Source organism: Oikopleura dioica, chromosome 2, assembly GCF_907165135.1.
Source record: "Oikopleura dioica chromosome 2, OKI2018_I68_1.0, whole genome shotgun sequence".
Classification (NCBI taxonomy): Eukaryota; Metazoa; Chordata; class Appendicularia; order Copelata; family Oikopleuridae; genus Oikopleura; species Oikopleura dioica.
In genome coordinates, this window is record NC_137292.1 from 5,128,999 (window position 1) to 5,148,492 (window position 19,494).

Sequence of the window (19,494 nt, forward strand, 5' to 3'; positions counted from 1 at the left end):
CCTAAAATTTGTTGATAGGGCAGTAATCTATTTTCGAAATTGAAGATTTTGAGGTAACTGAAATAAGGCGGTAAATGAAGTGGAGATCTAGGCGTGTATCTATAGTCAACAAAGGTGATTTTAAGATGAATTGAAGAGGAGAAGAGAAAACTTAAGTTTGAGAATATCCGTTTTGAAGGTCCAAGAACTGTAGTCTCTGCAAAATCGTGACGTTTGGATTGTACTCTGGCACTGGAAGCTTGACTTTTGACCGGTTTTGAAATCAGCTTGTTCTGAAAACAAGCAAAAATGAATTTTTAAAATAAATAAATATCTGTAATTGCATCAAAATTGAACTTTGAAAGTTGTCTGGGCTTTTTTGACTGGCAGTTATTTTTCAAAACCATTTTCTATTCTTTCTTTTTGCGGAAACTTGAGCACCCAGTTTTCGTGGCCCGTCAGTGATTCTGGCAAATGGAATTCTTTCGCGACTACGGGCCATTTTTCGACGTTTTCAAGCTCGTAGAAGAATTCGTCTGTGTTTCGATTTTGGCTGCATTCGAGGCAGATTCCCAGCGATTTTTGCTGATTTTTCGCGAATTCATCGACTTTGATCGATCTTGTCAAAAACGATAAAGAAAGAAAAAGGAACAAAGAACGTACTGTAGGCATGCAAAGCAAGTTCGATGGCGAGGATAGGCAGAAAGCGTAGAGATAGAAATGGCTGCCTCGATCTTTCCCCATTTCCAGAGCTCCAAATTGTTGAAGAAAAGATGCAGAAGTGGGCGCATCGCGGCCACGTCGAAGGAAGCGTATCTGAGGAGCGATTCTGGCAGTGGTCGACGGGCCCAAATGTGGTGGTCAGTTTTGTGTTTTCCTTTACTAGCTTTGTATTTGAGTAGATCTGCCTCTGTGAAGACTGAAAATGTGCTGGTAAGAATGGTGATGATCGAAGAAACTTACATTTGTACGCTGACTCCAGTCCCAAAGGATGACCCTTATCACCCGGCTCAACAAACCCATCCGTCAGGTGCGCTAGCTTATGTCGATAATGAAACTCCACCGCTGAAATTAACAAATAAACATCAACTCAACAGCTGTCTCGAATTCAAACCTTGGAGATCGACATAACTGGCGATTTTGATGCCGAAGCTTGCGTATAAATTGGCAGTATCCGAGCACCCTCCCCAGAAGAATTTGATTTTCTTTGGGTCTTCGAGCATCTGACGTAACCAACCGTCTTTTTCTCGAAGTTCTTGATCGCCTGTTTCGAGGATGTCCAGGAGGAAGCAGTTTGGGCTTTCGTATGTGTTGACTGAAAATGGGATTTATTCATGAAAAGTACAAATAGCAAGATCTTGTCTTCAAAAACATACTTTGAATGACGGTAATCTTTCCATTTGGTCCAAGCTGGTCTCCTTCCTGGTCGATCAACAGATAATTCGCCAATTCTACGTATTTCTTCACTTTCGCCAAATCTTTCGGCGTCGCGATATACGCCATTTTCATCGCATCTGGATCCGTCGGGCCCCGGTCAAAGAACACCTTTAGTTCTTCAACATCAAGGCAGTAACTTTCCCGCCATCGGTAATAAACATTCCTTGCGCAAGCTCGAACAGCTTCAATTTTTGTTTGTCCCTCTCCGGCAAAATACCTGAAAAGAGCTTTAACAAAAGAAAAAAGTGAGAAAACTTACTGTCCATCAAGATACGTATAAACTTTCTGGCATGAATTCATCCTCTCGTGGTACAATCGTCCTGGCTTTCTGAAGAATGCGATGAATTCCTTGCTGCAAATGAGCTCGTATTCCTGCCAAATCTCTTCTGGAGACCTAGAAGTCGGTAAAAACTCGTTCTCAAGGCCAATTTTACTTTGAAAGCAGCTGTTTTTCGACCATGAAGTCTTTGAAAACAGCGATCGCATCTTTATTCACAAGGTCTTTTGTTTTCCCTCCCCATGTGTTATCCAGCGTTTTGGAGAAGGGTTTGACTTTTGCTGTGGACATGATGATTCTCTTTTCTTTCGAAGTCGTGTTGTACTGGTACTTGATCTGGACATTATTCAGTTTCTGAAAGAGCTTGTTATCTACGATCTTCGTCTACCAGACACTCACCAGACAGTAAAGGTATTCATCATCGGATAAATCGTGATAAACAGGAGCTTTTTCCTTCGTCTCTCCCATCTGACCTCTTCTTTCTTAAATTTTTGGTTGATGAAGAAATCCGAAAATATTGAATTTGTTAAAAAGATACAGAAAGAAAAAATGATACTGTATGATACTTGAATAGGATTCGAATGAAATTTTCTGATTGTACAAAGAAAAGAAAGAGTTATAAATAGAGAAGGGATGAGAAATCGAATTTTCATGACTTGTGTTGACTTGTTTTTAGTTGATTCTAATGCAGCAGAAATAGTTTTTAGTAGGCACTGTTCTGGAAATAGGGAATGAAGCAGGGAGTTTGTTATACTTTGAAGAGAGCTGCGCTCAACAACCTGCGTAGAAAACCTGACTCAGAGTCTGAAAGATGCCGGCTTTTCATTAGAACTGCTCTTTCATGAACCCGACTCAGGCTTTTTGCGCAGTTGGTGAGCTCAGGAAGAGAGGAACTATAATAATGGTTTACGCGCTTTTCAACTATTCCTGGATGAATATTGAAAACTTTTTCTAAATATTAATCAATTATTAATTTTAGCATAAAAATTATGTTCAGATTGAATTCTTCTTTCATTTTTTGAGAAGCAATATTGCACGGGTAGGTTCTTTTCAAAAAAGGGTTCTTTTTTCTTTACAGTAAGCTTCCAAGATTGTCTAAAGAGGTCTTTTTCTGTGGTTGTTGGTTTTGTTGCTGATTCTGCAAGCCCATGCCGGCGAACTGGTTCTGCATTTGGCCCATCATTGGATTTTGCATTTGGTTCGAGTTCATGTTCATGTTTGGATTCGGCTGCTGTTGAAATTGGGCAAAATTGGGCGCACCACCCATTTGGCCCATTTGTTGCTGTTGGGTAATCTGCTGGTTCGCCATTCCGCCAAACTGTGCTTGGCCCATCATACCATTTGGCTGCCCCATCATTGGATTCATGCCACCCATTGGGGACATTGTTGGGAAACCTCCCATGCTCATGTTATTCATTGGAGATGCCATGTTCATGGAGTTGGTGGAGCTTGAAGTCGACATTTGATTCATGGAGATTTTTTGCTTTTGTTGAGCGGGTTTCCCAAGCGAACTTAACAAACAAGAAATTAAAGGCTTACACATACAATCAGACTTACGTTAGATCGATGTTGACTCCAGAAGATTTCCACGTAGACCCTACTTCTTTCGGCTGCGCTGGGACTTTTGGCTGTGCCACTGGAGCAGCTGTAGCTGGATTCGGGGTTGGATTCAAGCCGCCAAGAAGATCAAAGCCTGAAGTTCAAGTAAATTCTGAGTAAAGTTGAGTTGATCAACCTGCACCGGGAGGAGGCTGTGAAGAATTATTTGATGCTGGAGTTTGGACTGGATTTGACCCGCTCAAAGAGGCAAAAAGGTCAACTTGGGGCGCCTGGGCCTGAGCTGGAGCAGCACTGACAGGGGCAGAAGCGAATAAATCGGGTTGTTGAGGAGTTGGCTGCGCAGGAGAGGGAGTAGCTTCGCCCCAGAAAGAACCACCATCATTTTGAGGAGGAACTGCTGCTGCGACCGGTTGAGCTGCTGGTTGAGATGCGAATGCGTTTCCAAAAAGATCCACGGAGCGATTCTCGGAAATCGGCGCAGAATCAGAGACGGAGAAGAGGTCGTTACTTGAGGAAAGTGGCTGGGAGCTAGGAGCAGCAGAAGCCGTGTAATTCAACGCAGCTCCAAGATCAACCATTTTTCGTGGCTGTGAGGACTTCTTTTGTGATGTTACTCGCGGAGTGGTCGGGGCAGCGGCGGGTTGGGCGCTTGTTGAAGATGGCGTATTGGAAATGGGACGGCTGTTTCGCATACTGTCAAAGTCAGCCCAGCCGGATTCGTCGCCACTGACCTGAGTTGGGGCGCCGCCTCGGCCAGAAGGATCGTCATTGTCTGAATGACACTCGCGGACGCCTTCGTCCCAATCCCAAGTGTTGCCTTGACCCTTAGTGAAAAATGAGACTCATAATTTGGGGAATGTTTGGAGAATCTAGATCGAATCAACCGGGTGCTTACCTTGTAATCGTCCTTATCATCCGCTACATCTTTGTAGCCCGACCCTCCTCTATCATCGTCCCATCCTCCGCTAGAACTTCCTCCCCAGCCGCCAGAAGCGCTCGATCGTCCGCCCCATCCGCCTCCTAAAAAAACGTCAGTTCTATGCTCTGGTTAAGAGTTGGTTTCTTACCATCAGACCCGACGCCAACATATTTGTCTCTATTTTTCTTCGCCTTTTTGCGCTCTTCTCTCAACGCTTCATCGTCATTGATCAGGGCGAGTAGATCTTTGGCTCGATTTCTCACGTTTATTCCTAAACAAAAATGTTTTCGCCGAGTTTTTTTATTCTTACCTTGATCCTTTCCCTTCTCATCCGTGTGAGTGTAGTGCTCCAACGCTCGCATGTCATAGAGGTGATCCCTCGCAACGCCGACGACTCGTTCCGATCCATTTTTCAAAAGATAGTCCAACAGCAACAGGGACTTGTACGCTCTTCGCCAGTTTTTCTTCCCCTCTGAAATTTATCACTCTCAACACGGAAGGGGGCTTAACTAACCTTGAAACATGCGTTTCCAAAGCATTCCAGTGCCGCTGCCGCAGATTTCTGTGAAATATTCGTATTGAAATGTCATTTTCGCTAGATCCGCCATTTGTGTTCCTAAAACAGCGCCATAAAACCGGTTTTTAGAACTCAAGTAGGAGATATTTTTTAGATGAAGAAGTTAGTAATTTATTTTAACGGTTTATAACCAATTCTATCATAGAACTTTTGAGTCTCCCATTGAGAGCGGAGCGATAAATTGAAACATTATGAAATGTGAGCCACAGCTTTTACCTGATGGTCCCCAAGGATCGTCATTTGTTGCTTCTCGGACTTGAGCCTCAGTTTCTGTGTAGTTCATGACCACATTTGTCGCCTAAAATTCATTAAAAATCATTTTTATTGCTGTAATATAGGAGCCGCTTGCGGCTTGAATATTCTTTGACGCGAAGAAGCGAGCATTGTCTCGATTATCAGCAAATATTCTAGAGAAAATGAAGGACAAGAATACCTTGTCGATGAGTCCACGGACTTTCCACATCGAGGTCGGCAAATTATCCTTTATCAAATCCATTCTAAACAAAATCAATCAGAGCTCCTTTTCATTCAGCTCTAGAAAATATCCAAAACAACGAAAAAGTCAACGCAGCAAACAAAAATATCAATTAAAGACTGACTAAGTCACTCGAAATAAAAAAAAAATTGCTTCGTCATTGTCCAACCGGCGAAACTGACTGTAAATATCATCGAAACCGACCGTTACTCAAAACAACTCAAAACTCTCGAAAAATCTCAAAGTGAAAAAATGTTTTCGAAAGACGAAAAGAAACTTTTAGGCGGCCTTACTTTTGGGTACTTTCTACTCTTTCAGATCGCTCTCAGAACAGGAGACATACAGTCAGAGCTAGAAGAAGTCACGAAGGATGGGAAAATGAAAGAGCTTCACAGCGGACTGATGGATTTTCACAAGATGTTTATGAAGAAAAAGGCGCAAGTTCAGCAATTACAAAGTGTCCTGAAAAAGGAGGTGAAAGAACAAGAGTTTTTCGAGGATCAGATTCAGGCGGGAAGAGATCAGCTCAAGACATACAGTGAGTTATGCGAGGGACGGGTTTGTTTTATGACAAAATGAGAATATCGACTACTATACCCTTAAAATTTTAAAAATTAGAAAATAATTGAACCCTTTGAAAAGAATTTGGAAAAAGAATTTGTTGCTGGCGATAAGCACACTTACGATTATCTTAATGGAAACTTGACCATACACCTTGAGAATCTGGCTGTTCAGGAAGAATATGTTGAAAGACATGAAAAAGCGTAAGTTATGATAGGAGTAGATCACTATTTGTTAACTCAGGTTAGGCTCTCGTCCTTTTTCATTTGTTTTCCCCTTGGAAACAGATTTTTCTAGCGTCCAAACGATCAAAAACGTGGGAATCGCAAAAATGAATGCGAAAAACTCCGTCTTTACAAGCAAATCAGCCATGCTGATAAAAGAAGTCAGCGAGTTTCTTGAACCAGCGAAGCTGACTATGATCAAAAGCGACATTCTCGCAAATGCGAATTTCCTCAACGATTTGGAGGAGAAAATTGAGTTGGTTGAAGACAAGTTCAATGGAATAGATTCTGCTGATTTTGATGAAACTGTTTGAAACTTTGAAAAATAAAATTGAAAAATATTTCTAATTCAAAATTCGAAAAAAAGAGTGACGCTTTGTATATCAACAAAAATCATCGCTTGTTATGGCCATATTCATAACAGTCAGCGTTTTTGTTAATTATGACCAGGGATTAAAAAAATCTCAGTCAAACAAAAAATGAGAAAGTTTGGCAGTTTGAGCTCGGTTCCTTTTGAACAAAAGCAAATTGGATACGCGAGGTTTAAAAAATCAGAGAAATGAAGGTTTTGGGACTCTTTTTCGGAGGTAAGTAAAGAAAGTATGCGGCTTTGAATCTCTTCTCGGCTCAATTTTTCTCTGTCTCGAAGCCGCACGCGGCTACTCGATATCCTATCATAATAATCCTCATTTCAAGGCCTTGGAGTAATGGCGAGAATAAACGACCGCGCCGGATTTATCGAAGAATACGACGATCAAGACGAAGACACTAGAAATGAAGGATTCGAAGCCTTCGCCATTGAAAATCTCGATGGAGCAGGGCGAAATGGCAAACCGAAATGGCGAAAAGTTCAAAACTCAAAATGCGGTGGAATTGCTGCGCCGAACGAAAATGGCGTTTTTTGGCGCTGCTCGGTGCTAGAATTGGCAAAACGGACGAAAAAACGATGCAGAGGTAAAAATGAAAAAATAAGGGGGAGAGTGGGAATAATTCAAAATTGTAGCATTTTGCATGAACCGACGAAAAACATCATTCAACGAAGACGCGATAAGAAAAGTGATTTGCGATAAGGAACTCGGCTGGAGACCTGGTGGAGCTGGTCGATTCATCGCTGGGCCGTTCAATTTCGACTCTATTTCTTGTTCATGAGCTAATTTTTCTAATAAAAGAAGCGATTTTTAGTCCGAAATTGAAAGTATTTATACAGGGGCAGGAGTGGATAGCTTGGAGTCGATGATTCGCACATTCGACGTCTTGCGCCACGTTCTTTGAGCAGTTACCCACGGCATTCTGAATAAATTTATTGAAGCAAATCTTGTTCGCTCAATCCTTGGCGCTGGAATGCGAGTTTCAATTATTCAGTCGCCGAAAATCCAACAAAAATACTAATTAATTCTTGGGAAAAAGCCAAAAATTAAGTACAGTTACAGTTAGATAATTGGCTCGGTAGCCTGTCAAGAAAACCTGAGTCAGTTTGTCTACACAGGTTGCCGAGCACAGGTTGGATACGTACTCATAATTGAGCTCCTCATCCTCAAAATCGTCATATCCGCAAATTGCCCTCAAGAGCCGCATCAACAGCCAGCCGGAAACAACCATAAGCAAACAGAAACACAAGTAAAAAAGCTGCCACAAGCCAATATTTTCTTTGAAAGCACCGGAAGGAGCTTCTTTGCATTTGAACTTTTTTTGGCTTTCTAGTAATTCCGAAAAATGAAAAGAAAATTTGAAGTTCTTCAACCTTTCTTCATATTGAATTTAGGATGACCCTGGGCTCGGAAACCTGTGTAGAAATCCTGAGTCAGGATTTGAAAGATATCTGATGGAAAGAATGATAACTTCGCGGAGCCGCACCGCGGCTTATTTATTAAAAACCCGCTACGCGGCTTTTCATGAATATTTTTCAGACCCTGACTCAGGTTTTCAACACAGGTTGCCCCGCTCTAAATCTGTTCGTTTTCCTTCTCTCTTTCGTTCTTTTTAAAGCCATGTTTCTTATACGCCTGAGGGACGTTAAAGCTCATTTCGGCAATAAAAAAGTGAATAAATTTTAGTTTTAAGCTCCTTGGAGAAGCGCGAAAAAAGAATAGAGTAAATTTTAAATAAGGTTGATTTTGCTTATTCCAGCTCAATATTTGATCAGCGATTCAATAGGCCGAAGATGGCGATCTCCACCTCTCTTTCTCGCCCGAGGCAATTTCAATTGTTGCTCCAGGCAGCCCAAAATTCATCAAAAGTTAATAGGCAAGAAGTAGAATTTGCCAAGTTGCCACTTTTTCGGTAGATTTTTTTTTATTGAAGGAGTCGAGTCTTTTTGGATCAGGAGAAAAATGGGTTGGAAGAATCATTAAATAGAAGTGATTGATTACAGTAGTGCAGACTCATTCATTCAGTCTGCCAGACTGGTTACAGAAGCAAAAAAGGCTGTTCTGGGTCCTGCAACCAGAGTAGAAGACCTGACTCAGGGTCTGAAGGAGCTTTATTGAGAAGCCGCGTAGCGGCTTATTTAAAAACGAAGCCGCTTTTCATCCTTCAGAACTCTGGTTGTAGATCCAAGTACCTGGTGCAAAATCAACTTTTTGAAAATCAAATGGAAGGAAACTGGTGTTTTTGAATAAGACAAATATTGAATTCTTGAAGTTAGAGAGAAGAATAACCACCTTCCCAGTTGGAGACGGATTTGTAGCCAAGTTCGATCAATGCATTCTTTTCTTTGGTTAATTTTTGAGGGATCATTAATTGTAAGATGGTCGGCGAGACTTGGAAGCGCGACCAGAAATCTCTAGATGATATTTTTCAAGGAGCGCGCCGGCCGGCATTTTCTCATTCTACGGATTTGTCGGGTCCGAGCCAGAGAATTTAACAAGTAAGGAAGAGAGATCAACGATCTTGATTTTAATTCATTTTCTAGCGAAAAGGGACACCATATCAGAAGTACCCACCACAGCGAGCTCTCATCCACCATTCGGATACCAAGAAAATGGGGCAAGGTGGAAGCCATCGACGGATAATTCTCGCTATCTCTCTTACTGAAAATACAGTCGCAACTTTCCTCAATAAAAAAATTTCCCAAAATTTAACCGTTCCTGTGCCATTTGTCCTCTTTTCCCTTTTTGGCAGTAGACGATAATTTCCTGCTCCAATTTCGGCTTTTCGATTCCATGAGCGCTCTTGAAATCGCCCGCTTCTTTCGCGAATTCGGAAGGAACGTTGGTGTGGGTGATGTTCAAAAAGTTCTTGGCGCCGAGTTTCCCGGCTTCGAGCTCGTCTGGTCGGCGGACATCGATGAAGAGAACGGAGTCGTTTGAGAGATGGGCTTGAACTTGAGCGGTAGAAAGTTGCGCCATTTTTTCTGAATAAAAAGACATTTTAAAAATTATACAAGATTTTGAAGTTATATCTCACTTATTTACTTAAGAAATAATCAGTAATAATGATTCATTTTATTTTCATTTGTATTTTAAAGAACCATGGATAATAATTTGTATTTCATAAACAGGACGGAGAGAATCGTTTGCTAAGTACAGCGAAGTGCGATGGGTTGATATTGCTTCATTTAATCTTCTTTTTTTCTCTTTGCGAGCGGAAACCATTTTTTTTATTTTTTCATTTTTTGAGAAATGAGTCAGCGGCGCTGCGCCAATCTCCCGCGCGTCCAGAAATTCCTCCTTTCAAAAATGAGAAAATCCGAAGAAAGCTGGAAAAATAAACAATGAGAATTCAAAGCCTAAGAAAAGTCTGTCAAGTCTCCCGATTGAACATTCCTCTTGTCAATGAGAAAATAAGCGATCATGTTTTTGGAGAAAAGGCGAAAAAAGTGGGAAAATGCGAAAATTTGGAAGAAATTGAATGGTCGTTGAGAAATATGAAGATTTTTAATGAAGAATGCTCAGATTTCGATTCAGGAATGGGTTCCGCTTATATTTGCGCCAAATTTCTTACAGTAACATTCTGTTACTAGCAATTTCAAACCCAGAAAAAGCCGAAAATCTCTCCCTTCCAACTTTACTCTCTCCAAATCTCGTCGAGCACACCGAAAAAGCCGCCCTCGATGGAATCGGAGACTCTTTTTTCAAAAATATTTCTGGCGTCTTGGACGTTAAAAATCTCCCGTCTGCTCCGACTTCTTTTGTTTTGAATGAATCTGGGTGGATCAAGTACAAAAGTGGCAAAAAGCCGAAGAAAATTGACTATCCTGATGAAAAATGCCTCGTTTTCGATACTGAAAATATTGTCCGAATTGGCAGCTGCCCAGGTACAGTCTGGTTTCAGTAACCTGTGCACAAAACCTGAGTCAGGGTCCTGAAACGCCGCTATCAAAGGTCGTCGAAAACCCTGACTCAGGTTTTCTACACTGGTTGCTGGGCCCTTTCTCTCCTTTTCTTTGTTAACCGCATGGGACAGAAGGTGTATTCCACTGCACTTAAGGACTTTTCAGCTAAATAACTTCCGAACGAATAGTCCAAATTAGATAAAAATTAAAATGGTTGTTCCTTCACTTTATTGAAGCATGTCTGCCAAGTTTCAAGGAATTATCGGTTACCGACCGCCCTCTGCACCGGATTATATGCGGCCTAATTGCCCTCCCGCTGAGTGTTTGCACATTGAAACCGAACCAATATCAAGAATTTTGTCTACTAAAAGGGGTTTTATATGTTTTCGATGCTGCTGATTTCAAATATTGAATTTACTTTTTCGAGAAATCTAAATAAGAGATAATTTTTGAAACCCTCCATAGAAAAATGGCATTTTTTCTGCAATAAGAAAAAGCGCTATGCAAATTTTGATAGCGGATTTGAAATCTACACCCCAAAATTAGTATTGGGTATAATTTTCAAGTTTATCCGACCAGTAGTTTTCTTAAGTGCAGTGGAATACACCTTCTGTCCGAGCGCCTCTATCCACCGATCTGTCCCATGCGGTTAATCTAACTTCTAGTTTCTTAAAGTCATGACTGCTGCCGTCTCCGACTCCGCTTGGTACACCTGGATCAGCCCTAAATTCTTCTCCAACTCTCTTCCAACCGACGATCATCTCCAAAAATCCGACCTAATCGACTTTGGTCCTGAAGAACAAATTCTCATCGGACACAATGTCGCTTTCGACAGAACACGAGTTCAACAAGAATATGAATTCAAGAGCAACAAGACCTTTATCGATACAATGTCGCTTCATAACTCGCTTCATGGGGTTAGTTCCAAGCAATATGCGCTGAAGAAGAAGTCGGAATCAACCAAGCTCAAATTCAGGTAGACAAGAGGCGTTACTTGAAGAAAACCGGCTTCTGCAACCGGCTTCTGCAAAACTTTCCATAACCTTTCATTCAGTGACCGATATCTGTACGGTCCCGACTTCAGATGGCTGCACTACTGTTCTCTTTCCAACTTGGCCGATGTCCACCATTTCTACCACAAAAACGCCCCGCCAATGGACAAACAAATCCGCAACATTTTCGTCGACGGAACAATCGACGACATCCGCAAAAATCTTCACGATCTCATGGCCTACAACATCCTCGACGTCAAAGCAACAGCTGAAGTCTTCGCCGCGACTTTTCCTCTCTATTTGTCGAGGTATCCAAATCCTGTGAATTTGTTTGGAATGCTGAAGATGGGATCGCCGAAGTTAAAGATTACCGCTCCAGCTTGGAACGAATACGTCGAAAAGTCGAATGAGGAATTCGAAGGTATGAAGAACACGCTTGAATGCGATGTTCTACCTGATCTGGCAAGAGCTGTGTTTGAAAAATACAAGTCTTCTTGGCTCGAATCTGCCGGGAAGGAGAATTTCGATGCGCTTGAAAAGCGACATCTTTGGAACTCCGACCCTTTTCTTGCCTCACTTGACTGGTCACCAGCGACGAAGAAGAGCCCCCTGCCAAAGTGGATCAAGCCTATTTTGAAGGAAAAGCGACTATCGATGAATAACAGATCAGTTCCTTACCTTCTTCGCCTCGAGTGGGAAGGAAAACGGGTTCTTCATTCGAAAAAAACTGGTTGGGCGCATGTGAATCAGAATTCGGAAGAATTGACGCCTTTGCCGCATGATAAAGCGGGTCAGAAAGTCGGAATGCTCATGACGAGTAATTACTCGAAGCACATTCTCAGCGGGAAATTGACAACTCGCTGCGAATTCGGGAAAGAAATCATCAAGAAGATCATGGAAGTAAATACCCGCGGTTCCTACTGGCGCGCCTACCGCGAGCGCTTCAAAAAGATCTTGTTCCTAAATGATAAAGAGGATAGATACAGCTGGCATTTGCCGATGCAAGTTCCTCATGGAACTGTGACTCGAAGGGCGAAGGATTCTTTTTGGATGGTCGCCCAGGGAAATGACTCGAACGATGAGAAGCTTGGAATGGGGGCGTTTTCGCTGGCACAGATGGATGAGGATTGGGTGTATGTAAGCGCGGATGTTGACAGTCAGGAAATTTGGATTGCGTCGCTCTTTGCTGATATGTACAAAGATCTTGGAGAAGTTGGAGTTACCGGTGAGTTATTTGCTAAATTGGTAGATATTCTTAGATCGACTAGATATTCAAAGTTTGAGGATTGAAGAATTTTTGATTTATTCAATTTTTAGGCCTCTCGTACATGACTTTGAACGGATCAAAAGCAGCTGGGACGGATATTCATACCATCACCGCGAATCAAGTTGGAATGGATCGAAACTCAGCGAAGATACTCAACTATGCCAGGCTTTACTTATGCGGCAAGCAGAATGCCTTGGACCTACTCGGGCCGAAAGACGGAGCTGGAAAGATTGTGGATGAGCTGTGGCGATTTACGAAAGGAAAGTCAGTACTGATAAGAAATCCAGTCAGCCAGGAGGGGAACAAAATTTTGTCAGATGGGATCAACCAGTTGGAATTTTTGACGGAAAATGAGGCGAAACGATTCAAATTTCTTGTTCAAAAGCTGCAGTCGGATACGATGCTCCGCGACAGTGAAAAGGACGAGCTTTTACAGTCAATTTACAAGCTCGTTCCAGCTGCGAAAAAGACCATTGACGAAATCGAAGATCTCTTTGACGAGCCCAGGCGAGTCTTTGCCAACGGGATCGAATCAGAACTCTTCAATTATCTCCAACTTACTGCCATTGAGGACCAGCCTGTGACTCCCGTTCTAGGCGGGAATCTGCCAATGCCGCTTTTGAACCGATACGCGCCAATGCACCAGACGACGCGATGCAACTGGCTGATTCAGTCTTCTGCTGTTGATTTTCTTCATTTGTTCTTGGCGAATATGGACTACTTGATCAAGGAATACCGGATCAACGCGTTCTACAGCCTGTCCATCCACGATATGATCCAGTTTATTTCGTCCAAAGAAGATCGCTATCGAACGGCACTTGCCTTCCAGCTGGCTCATTTGTACACTCGCGCATATTTTTCCCTGAAATGCGGGCTCCCTCAGCTGCCGCAGAATGTCGCCTTCTTTTCTTCAGTGGAAATCGACCGGTCAATGAGAAAAGACAAGGGACTGCCGTGGAACAGCGAACTGTATGGGGATGATCCAGGAAGAGCAGAAACGCTCGATATTTCTAGAATAATTGAACTGACAAATGGAACACTCTCTAAATAACTGCCATTTCTCTTCACTTTTAATTTTGACGCCAACTTTTGCGACCTCGAAAATCCTCACAATCTTCAACTCGAACCAACCCCCTTCTTTTTAGATATGGAAGCGGAGGACGTTCGCCTCCGCCTTCAGCGGCTGTATAAATTGACAGCTGATGAGGCGAATACACTTATACAATCCGCCCTTGATTCGAGAAAGAAAGAGAGACTCCTTCAAGTTCGAGCGCAGTCGAAGAAGATTGCAAATCGAGTCAATCATAAAGTGAAGAACAAGGAGAGATCAGCGCTGAAAGAGTTGAGCAATACGCTGGAAGAAGAATGGAAAGCAAAACAGGTACTGTCCTTCAATAATTCATTTTCTCCATGAAATTCTAGCGCGAGCGACTAGAGCAAGCAGAGGCAGAATTCGAAGAAGCCCTCCGCCTTCGTGGTGAAGCCCAGCGCATCGCGGAAGCTCAAAATAACTCCAAACAACACTCGACTCTCGACCAAGATCTCCAACGAAAACGAATGGACGATGCTGACCGACGATACCAAATAGCGGTGACGAAGCTGCGCCAAGAGCGCAAACGCGCTGCGGAAGAAAACCGCGAACGAGAGAAGCACAAATCCGAAGCGATTGAAAAAGAACGAATTCGGGCAGCAGCTGTGGCGGCTTTGGGCACGCCGGAGTCGATGAAGCCGCGGGCGGAGGATAAAACGTTGAGGAACAAAGTCAGTCTGCATAACAACGATGTACGAGTGAAAGACTCGTTTTATGATCAACCAGAGCATGCTGTTATCCCCGCCACGAGTGAAGACAACATCGTCGACGCCTTCCAAGCCGCCGCGGAGCAAGCAAAAATCGTCGAAGAACGCCTTCGTAATGAGAACATCCGCCACACAGAAGCAGCAATGAAGTCCACTCTCCGAGGCGAAGATGCGCTGAGAAAAGTCAGATTGGACAATTCAAAGGCGACGCTAGAATCGAACCTGGAAGTTCTTCGTCGAAAAGAATTTGCGAGACAGAATGCCGGGTCAATGGCGGCGACTGAGAAGAGACTGGCGATGAACCAAGCGACAAAGCAGTTTCAGATGGAGCAAATCGTTGCTGACGCGATTGGCGGTAGAGGGTACTCAGTCACGCCCGACCCAGAGCTGGATATTTCCTCGGCAACGGATTCTAGCGCCGTTGATCCGCCGCACTCAATTCCATACACTCACTATGATCTTCCACAGCAGCCAGAAGAAGAGCAAGATCCCGAAGATGATGATGAGCGAACGTTGACTCCCGAGCCACCAACTGCCACCCTTCCAGAAGCGACACAAGTTCCATCAATTCTCAAAACTTCAAATCATTTCAATATCGCAAAAGAGACCCACTCAGTGCGCTTCAACGACGAGCAAAGACAGCTGCTGGAAATGTTCGAATCACAAAAACGCGAAATGGAAGCACTTCTTGAACAAGCGAAAATCGAGCATGAAGAGAACCTCCGTCAGCTAGAACTTGCTCAAGCATCGACACTTGAAGGCGAAACGAGTGGTCTTTCAGCGAGTCAGTGTTCTTCCACGTCGAATAATAGCAGCGCAGTAATGACGCAGAAAGTGATCGAAAACTTGGACGCAATCAAGTCGTATCAAGAAAGATTAATTCAAAAGTACTCTTCTGGCTCAGAAAACAACGCAACAACTTCATCATCAATATCAGCATCAACCAGTGCAATTCCTTCAACAAATTCCAGCGCAGAGCAGCCTTCAAATATCAACTACTCAATTCAAGCTCACGAAGTCAATTCCTCAGATTTATCAAATTCGAAGCAAAGCACCTCAGGCCCGAATTACGTTGGATTATCTCCTTACACACCTCCAACATTCCATGAATCAATGTTTGATGCGACAAAAGTCTCACAAACGAGCATATCAAAAAGGGAGCCATCGAAAGGAATGATTGATATTGAAGAAGAACTTCGACAAGAGCAAGAAATAATCGGTAAGTTAAATATCTTCTAAAGGAAATCCTCTTTTCAACCTTCTTTGTAGCAAAGAATGAGGCAGAGCTTCAAAAACTCCGAGCAATCTCAGAAAATTTGGAAAGGCAAATGATGGGGTTGACCTTATCAAGCACAGGGCCAATTTATCAACAGAGCCAGCAAAGTATTGAAGTCAAAGATCTCCCATCGCTCTCAGAATCATATCATTCCAAGTAAAACCGCCTTTTCTCCTATTTTCTCATCCTTTTCCAAGTGCATCTTCAATCAAAGTCGCTGACGCTCCCGCAGCAAGTCGAGAAGAAACTCTTCAAACTCCAACTCCACCACCAGTGACTGTAGAGCGGCTGAAACTCGATCAATCTGGCGTCACGGATTCTGCTCCCACAGAGTCGACTCCGCGATCAGAGCAACGGACGAAAATGACGAGAAAAGTGTCGAAAAATCTGTCCAACTTGTCTCACTCGAGCGTAAATGAGACTTCATACATTTCCCTGCCAGATACTCAACCGTACAAGTTTCGTAAGTGGCGCAATACTCATTTGATCCTCTATCAATTTTTTCAGAGGGCTTTAACTCATCCAGCTCGAGTATTTCAACAATCTCCCGCGACAGCCAAACCCAATCACACGGCACAGCAACACTGATCGGCATTTCAAAGGCAACGGACGAGCAGCCAACAACGACAGAACCATCTTTTTCAAATCAATCGATTCTTCTTGGAGTTCGAAAGCACAAATCTGACCCAATCTCTACTGGAAACGCTCATGAGGCTCAACACTCGACATTTTCCGGAAGCTACTCGGAAGGGAGAATCAACGACATTATCAGAGAAACACTGCAGGAAATTATGCAACAAGAAGGACATGATGTTGCTCTTGGGTGAGTTCTGCTTTTTTGGGAAGTCGTTTTTGATATCTTTTTTCAGACTTCCTTCTTTATCTGTAACACCAGTCTCGACCGTCAACGAAACTCCCCTCGTCCCAGCCACCTTTGCCGAGCTAGAATCCATCTCTTCCGACAACGATACAAAGAGCGAGCTGCCAAAGCCCGATCCTAACGAAGATCCTGACGAGCTGTCCGAAACTGACACTGAAATTTTAACAAAACTGCTGATGGAGCAATTCAACGGGCTTGAAAAGGATCTCAACGCAGCGGAAATTGCTAATGAGAGGTTTTCTTGCTTGTTTCAGGCTCTTTTTCTAACGATTTCTTTGAAGCTATGGAGTGATAACAGAACCAGTGAATGTTCTCCCGACAAGCCCGTCTTCAGAAAATTCCGGGACGAATTCTCTGGTTCACGGCTTTGCTGGTATTGACTTCAACGTTACTCCAGGCAGCCCCGTTGTTTTGTCTGAAATGGAGCTCAATCATTTGCCAGAACTGAGCACAACCGTTGAAGGTAATTTCTCCCCATTTTCCCTTTCTCATCGTCGATTTCAGAAGACTCATCTTATCAACGAACACCTGGTGATTCTGCCTCGCCAAGTTCTTCCCGAGAAAATAATTGACGCCGCTTTGAAAATTTTTTATATTCAGATTTTTATTTTTCCAATTTTTTCTGTTCAATAAAACTCAAAACATAAATTTACAAGGTTGGAAAAAGCTATGCGAGACTTTCTCCAATGATACTGTCATATGTCGGCAGGGAAGGATGTTCGACGTCGATTCTCAGCGCTTCGTTTCGGTAACCACTTCGAGCAGAAGGAGCTCTAGAAATTTCGATATGTCGGTTGAAGTCGGCGTAATCGGGGGTTTCACGGCTGATTTGAATGTTGATGAACTGGATTTTTCGGACGGAAATGCCCCAAGCATGCGTTGTTTGTTGGAGGAATAGCTACAATTTAAGCTTTCGTTAGGATTCGTTAACTTATCTAAGGTAACTACCTTTAGGTCTTTCAGAAGCCCATTTCTTTGAGAAATCGTCTGTAGGTCGTCAAAATCCTTCGCAGTAATGACTAGGCGCAAAGCCGACTCTATTGCAACTTTTAATCTATCCTTTGTTGACATCTTTTTAGGCAATTTGTTGACAAAAACCATCGAATTCAGCACTTGATAGCAGAAAGTGAGGGCAACATCCAGGGAAACGAAATCTTTCGTGAGCACATCTTTGATTTCGAAGTCGAATTTGAGCGGTCGAAGGTCCACTCGGTCAAATGAATCGGTACAGGGGATGAGATAACAGTAACCAGTCTATGATTGATAATGACACAGGCTAGTTTGGGCGAGAGAAACCTGTATTGGTCGATTTTGCCTGGCCTCACCAAATCTCTTGATAACCGCTTCTTCATATTTCTCCACAAATCTCACCGCTTTGAAAAAGGTAATTGGAAACAACAGAACCGTCCAAAAGCCGCAAAAATAAACCAAAACCTTCTTCATCAAGTTCTCAATTTTATCCTCTTCTTGGATCTCTAAGATTTCTCCGGAGCTCGTCATTTTTGAAAAAGTTTGAAGAGTTCATTGATGGGCGGTTATTCAGATGGGCAAAAGAAAATATCAAACGAATTAAATGAAATGGACTAAATTTGACGTTTATTTGAATTTTTCTTCAGAACAGTTTTATTTAAATGTTGACTTTGAACAATTAAACCCCCATAAAATGAAGTTCAGGGGTCTCGATTCTCTCCAGATGGGTTTTTTCGTCGCCAGATTCAAAATTCAATCGGAAAATATCTTCCTCTGAATTAGCATAAATCATAATTTCGCCAAAGTGTTCTTTATTGAGTTAAAACAGAAGAACCTATTGGATCTTTTTAGGGCTTTTCAACTCGTTCCAAAGGCGTTTATATCTTTATAAAAAGGATTCCGGACACTTGAATAGGCAAAATTCGTCTCCATTCTGTCCATTCGCACGAATCTTCCAGCAGCAAGTCGGTACACGATGATAAAATATTTTGCTTTTGTAAAGCTGAAATTTGAATGGGTGTTAAAATAGGGCCCAGGGTTTTTGTTGACGAAAGTCTGGTCGCTGCCAAACTCAAATTCACGCCAGCGAAAAGTGGCAACAAAAAGGACTCCTTTTCGGTCTTTTTTAGATACTCACAAAATGAAATTAACGGTTAGCAAAATTTTCATCCTTTAAAAGAGCTACTGTATCCTATCCTGGAATCGGCAAGAAGTCATTAATAACCGTCTCGTATGGCAATTGAGTAATCTGCATTCCAATTTCCACCCCATGCGAGTCATTCCTAAATTCCTTCTCCCAAAGGGGGTCTTCGTAATAGCTTTCGCTCCAATCGCGCTCCCGGCTTTCCATTCTTTGAAGCTGTATATTATGGCTAAGTAAAGAATCGACGGATAGAATGTTCAATTTTCCGTCGAAGACGAAAGCATGTCGTCGCGTGTCGTAGTCACGAGATTTGATTCTTCCGCGAGCTTCGAGGATTTTTTTGCGTCCGCGGGTAAGCGGGTCGAAAAAGAAACAGTAGTTTGGGTATTTGATTGTCGAGCAGAAGTAGAAGTCGTCCTGAAAGACGGCGGCGATGGAGGTGCTTTTTCCATTGAAAATCAAGCGATTTGTCACTCCATATCTTGACAAAAATGCCTGAGACTCGACTCCTATATCGACAAGCTCATCATCACCGAGGATAAATGTGTTGAATTCGGCATCAACGAGATAATTTCTTCCCTGGAGGTAAAGCGCGATACTCGGGTTGTAATCAAGGCTGATGATGAAGTCTGGTCGGTAGCTTTTCAGGGATTCTGGGGTTAAGGGATCCCCTCCCGATTTGAAAAATTTCATCGAGAGCTTTTGCTTGGTAAATTTTTAAAATGATCATCGTCTGAGGATCATTTCCATATATTATGTCAAGGGGCGTACGTCACGTGATTAGCCGTGACAAAGGCTTGAAAATGGCTTATTTTGATAAAAAAAAATTACTTAGAAAAAATTCGCAAAATTTTCGACTTTTTAAAGTCGACGAAATCATATAAATG

General features: G+C 42.6%; 8 protein-coding genes across 8 annotated transcripts; 4 read left to right on the forward strand and 4 right to left on the reverse strand.

The window, feature by feature from the left end:
* Nucleotides 1-18: 18 nt before the first annotated feature.
* On the reverse strand, nt 19-2,176 carry LOC145696645 (uncharacterized). The gene is made up of 8 exons (XM_081773716.1): nt 2,093-2,176; nt 1,851-2,047; nt 1,676-1,810; nt 1,356-1,633; nt 1,094-1,294; nt 943-1,044; nt 643-898; nt 19-598 (listed from the first exon to the last, which is right to left on the reverse strand). The coding sequence occupies exons 1-8, from the start codon at nt 2,159-2,161 to the stop codon at nt 370-372; spliced, it is 1,467 nt and encodes a 488-aa protein (XP_081629842.1). The 5' UTR covers nt 2,162-2,176; the 3' UTR covers nt 19-369.
* Nucleotides 2,177-2,200: 24 nt separating this feature from the next.
* LOC145696644 (clathrin interactor 1-like) lies at nt 2,201-5,274 on the reverse strand. Its single transcript, XM_081773715.1, has 9 exons — nt 5,183-5,274; nt 4,966-5,047; nt 4,687-4,788; nt 4,483-4,644; nt 4,321-4,443; nt 4,149-4,273; nt 3,429-4,077; nt 3,251-3,386; nt 2,201-3,204 (listed from the first exon to the last, which is right to left on the reverse strand). The coding sequence occupies exons 1-9, from the start codon at nt 5,243-5,245 to the stop codon at nt 2,766-2,768; spliced, it is 1,881 nt and encodes a 626-aa protein (XP_081629841.1). The 5' UTR covers nt 5,246-5,274; the 3' UTR covers nt 2,201-2,765.
* A 328-nt stretch (nt 5,275-5,602) lies between these two features.
* On the forward strand, nt 5,603-6,323 carry LOC145697848 (uncharacterized). Its single transcript, XM_081775056.1, has 3 exons — nt 5,603-5,782; nt 5,843-5,988; nt 6,083-6,323. Exons 1-3 carry the CDS (start codon nt 5,603-5,605, stop codon nt 6,321-6,323), a joined length of 567 nt encoding a protein of 188 aa, XP_081631182.1.
* A 193-nt stretch (nt 6,324-6,516) lies between these two features.
* Nucleotides 6,517-7,184, forward strand: LOC145699659 (uncharacterized). The gene is made up of 3 exons (XM_081776928.1): nt 6,517-6,596; nt 6,706-6,963; nt 7,013-7,184. Exons 1-3 carry the CDS (start codon nt 6,569-6,571, stop codon nt 7,156-7,158), a joined length of 432 nt encoding a protein of 143 aa, XP_081633054.1. The 5' UTR covers nt 6,517-6,568; the 3' UTR covers nt 7,159-7,184.
* A 1,465-nt stretch (nt 7,185-8,649) lies between these two features.
* On the reverse strand, nt 8,650-9,356 carry LOC145697849 (uncharacterized). The gene is made up of 2 exons (XM_081775057.1): nt 9,102-9,356; nt 8,650-8,715 (listed from the first exon to the last, which is right to left on the reverse strand). Exons 1-2 carry the CDS (start codon nt 9,354-9,356, stop codon nt 8,650-8,652), a joined length of 321 nt encoding a protein of 106 aa, XP_081631183.1.
* Nucleotides 9,357-9,916: 560 nt separating this feature from the next.
* On the forward strand, nt 9,917-13,654 carry LOC145697850 (uncharacterized). Its single transcript, XM_081775058.1, has 5 exons — nt 9,917-9,920; nt 9,971-10,264; nt 10,958-11,258; nt 11,337-12,499; nt 12,592-13,654. The coding sequence occupies exons 1-5, from the start codon at nt 9,917-9,919 to the stop codon at nt 13,590-13,592; spliced, it is 2,763 nt and encodes a 920-aa protein (XP_081631184.1). The 3' UTR covers nt 13,593-13,654.
* A 12-nt stretch (nt 13,655-13,666) lies between these two features.
* LOC145700701 (uncharacterized) lies at nt 13,667-17,136 on the forward strand. Its single transcript, XM_081778026.1, has 8 exons — nt 13,667-13,922; nt 13,964-15,557; nt 15,608-15,770; nt 15,812-16,077; nt 16,122-16,437; nt 16,484-16,729; nt 16,776-16,957; nt 16,999-17,136. The coding sequence occupies exons 1-8, from the start codon at nt 13,689-13,691 to the stop codon at nt 17,064-17,066; spliced, it is 3,069 nt and encodes a 1,022-aa protein (XP_081634152.1). The 5' UTR covers nt 13,667-13,688; the 3' UTR covers nt 17,067-17,136.
* Nucleotides 17,137-17,161: 25 nt separating this feature from the next.
* On the reverse strand, nt 17,162-17,994 carry LOC145697851 (stomatin-like). The gene is made up of 3 exons (XM_081775060.1): nt 17,929-17,994; nt 17,443-17,748; nt 17,162-17,392 (listed from the first exon to the last, which is right to left on the reverse strand). Exons 1-3 carry the CDS (start codon nt 17,992-17,994, stop codon nt 17,162-17,164), a joined length of 603 nt encoding a protein of 200 aa, XP_081631186.1.
* Between the last annotated feature and the right edge of the window lie 1,500 nt (nt 17,995-19,494).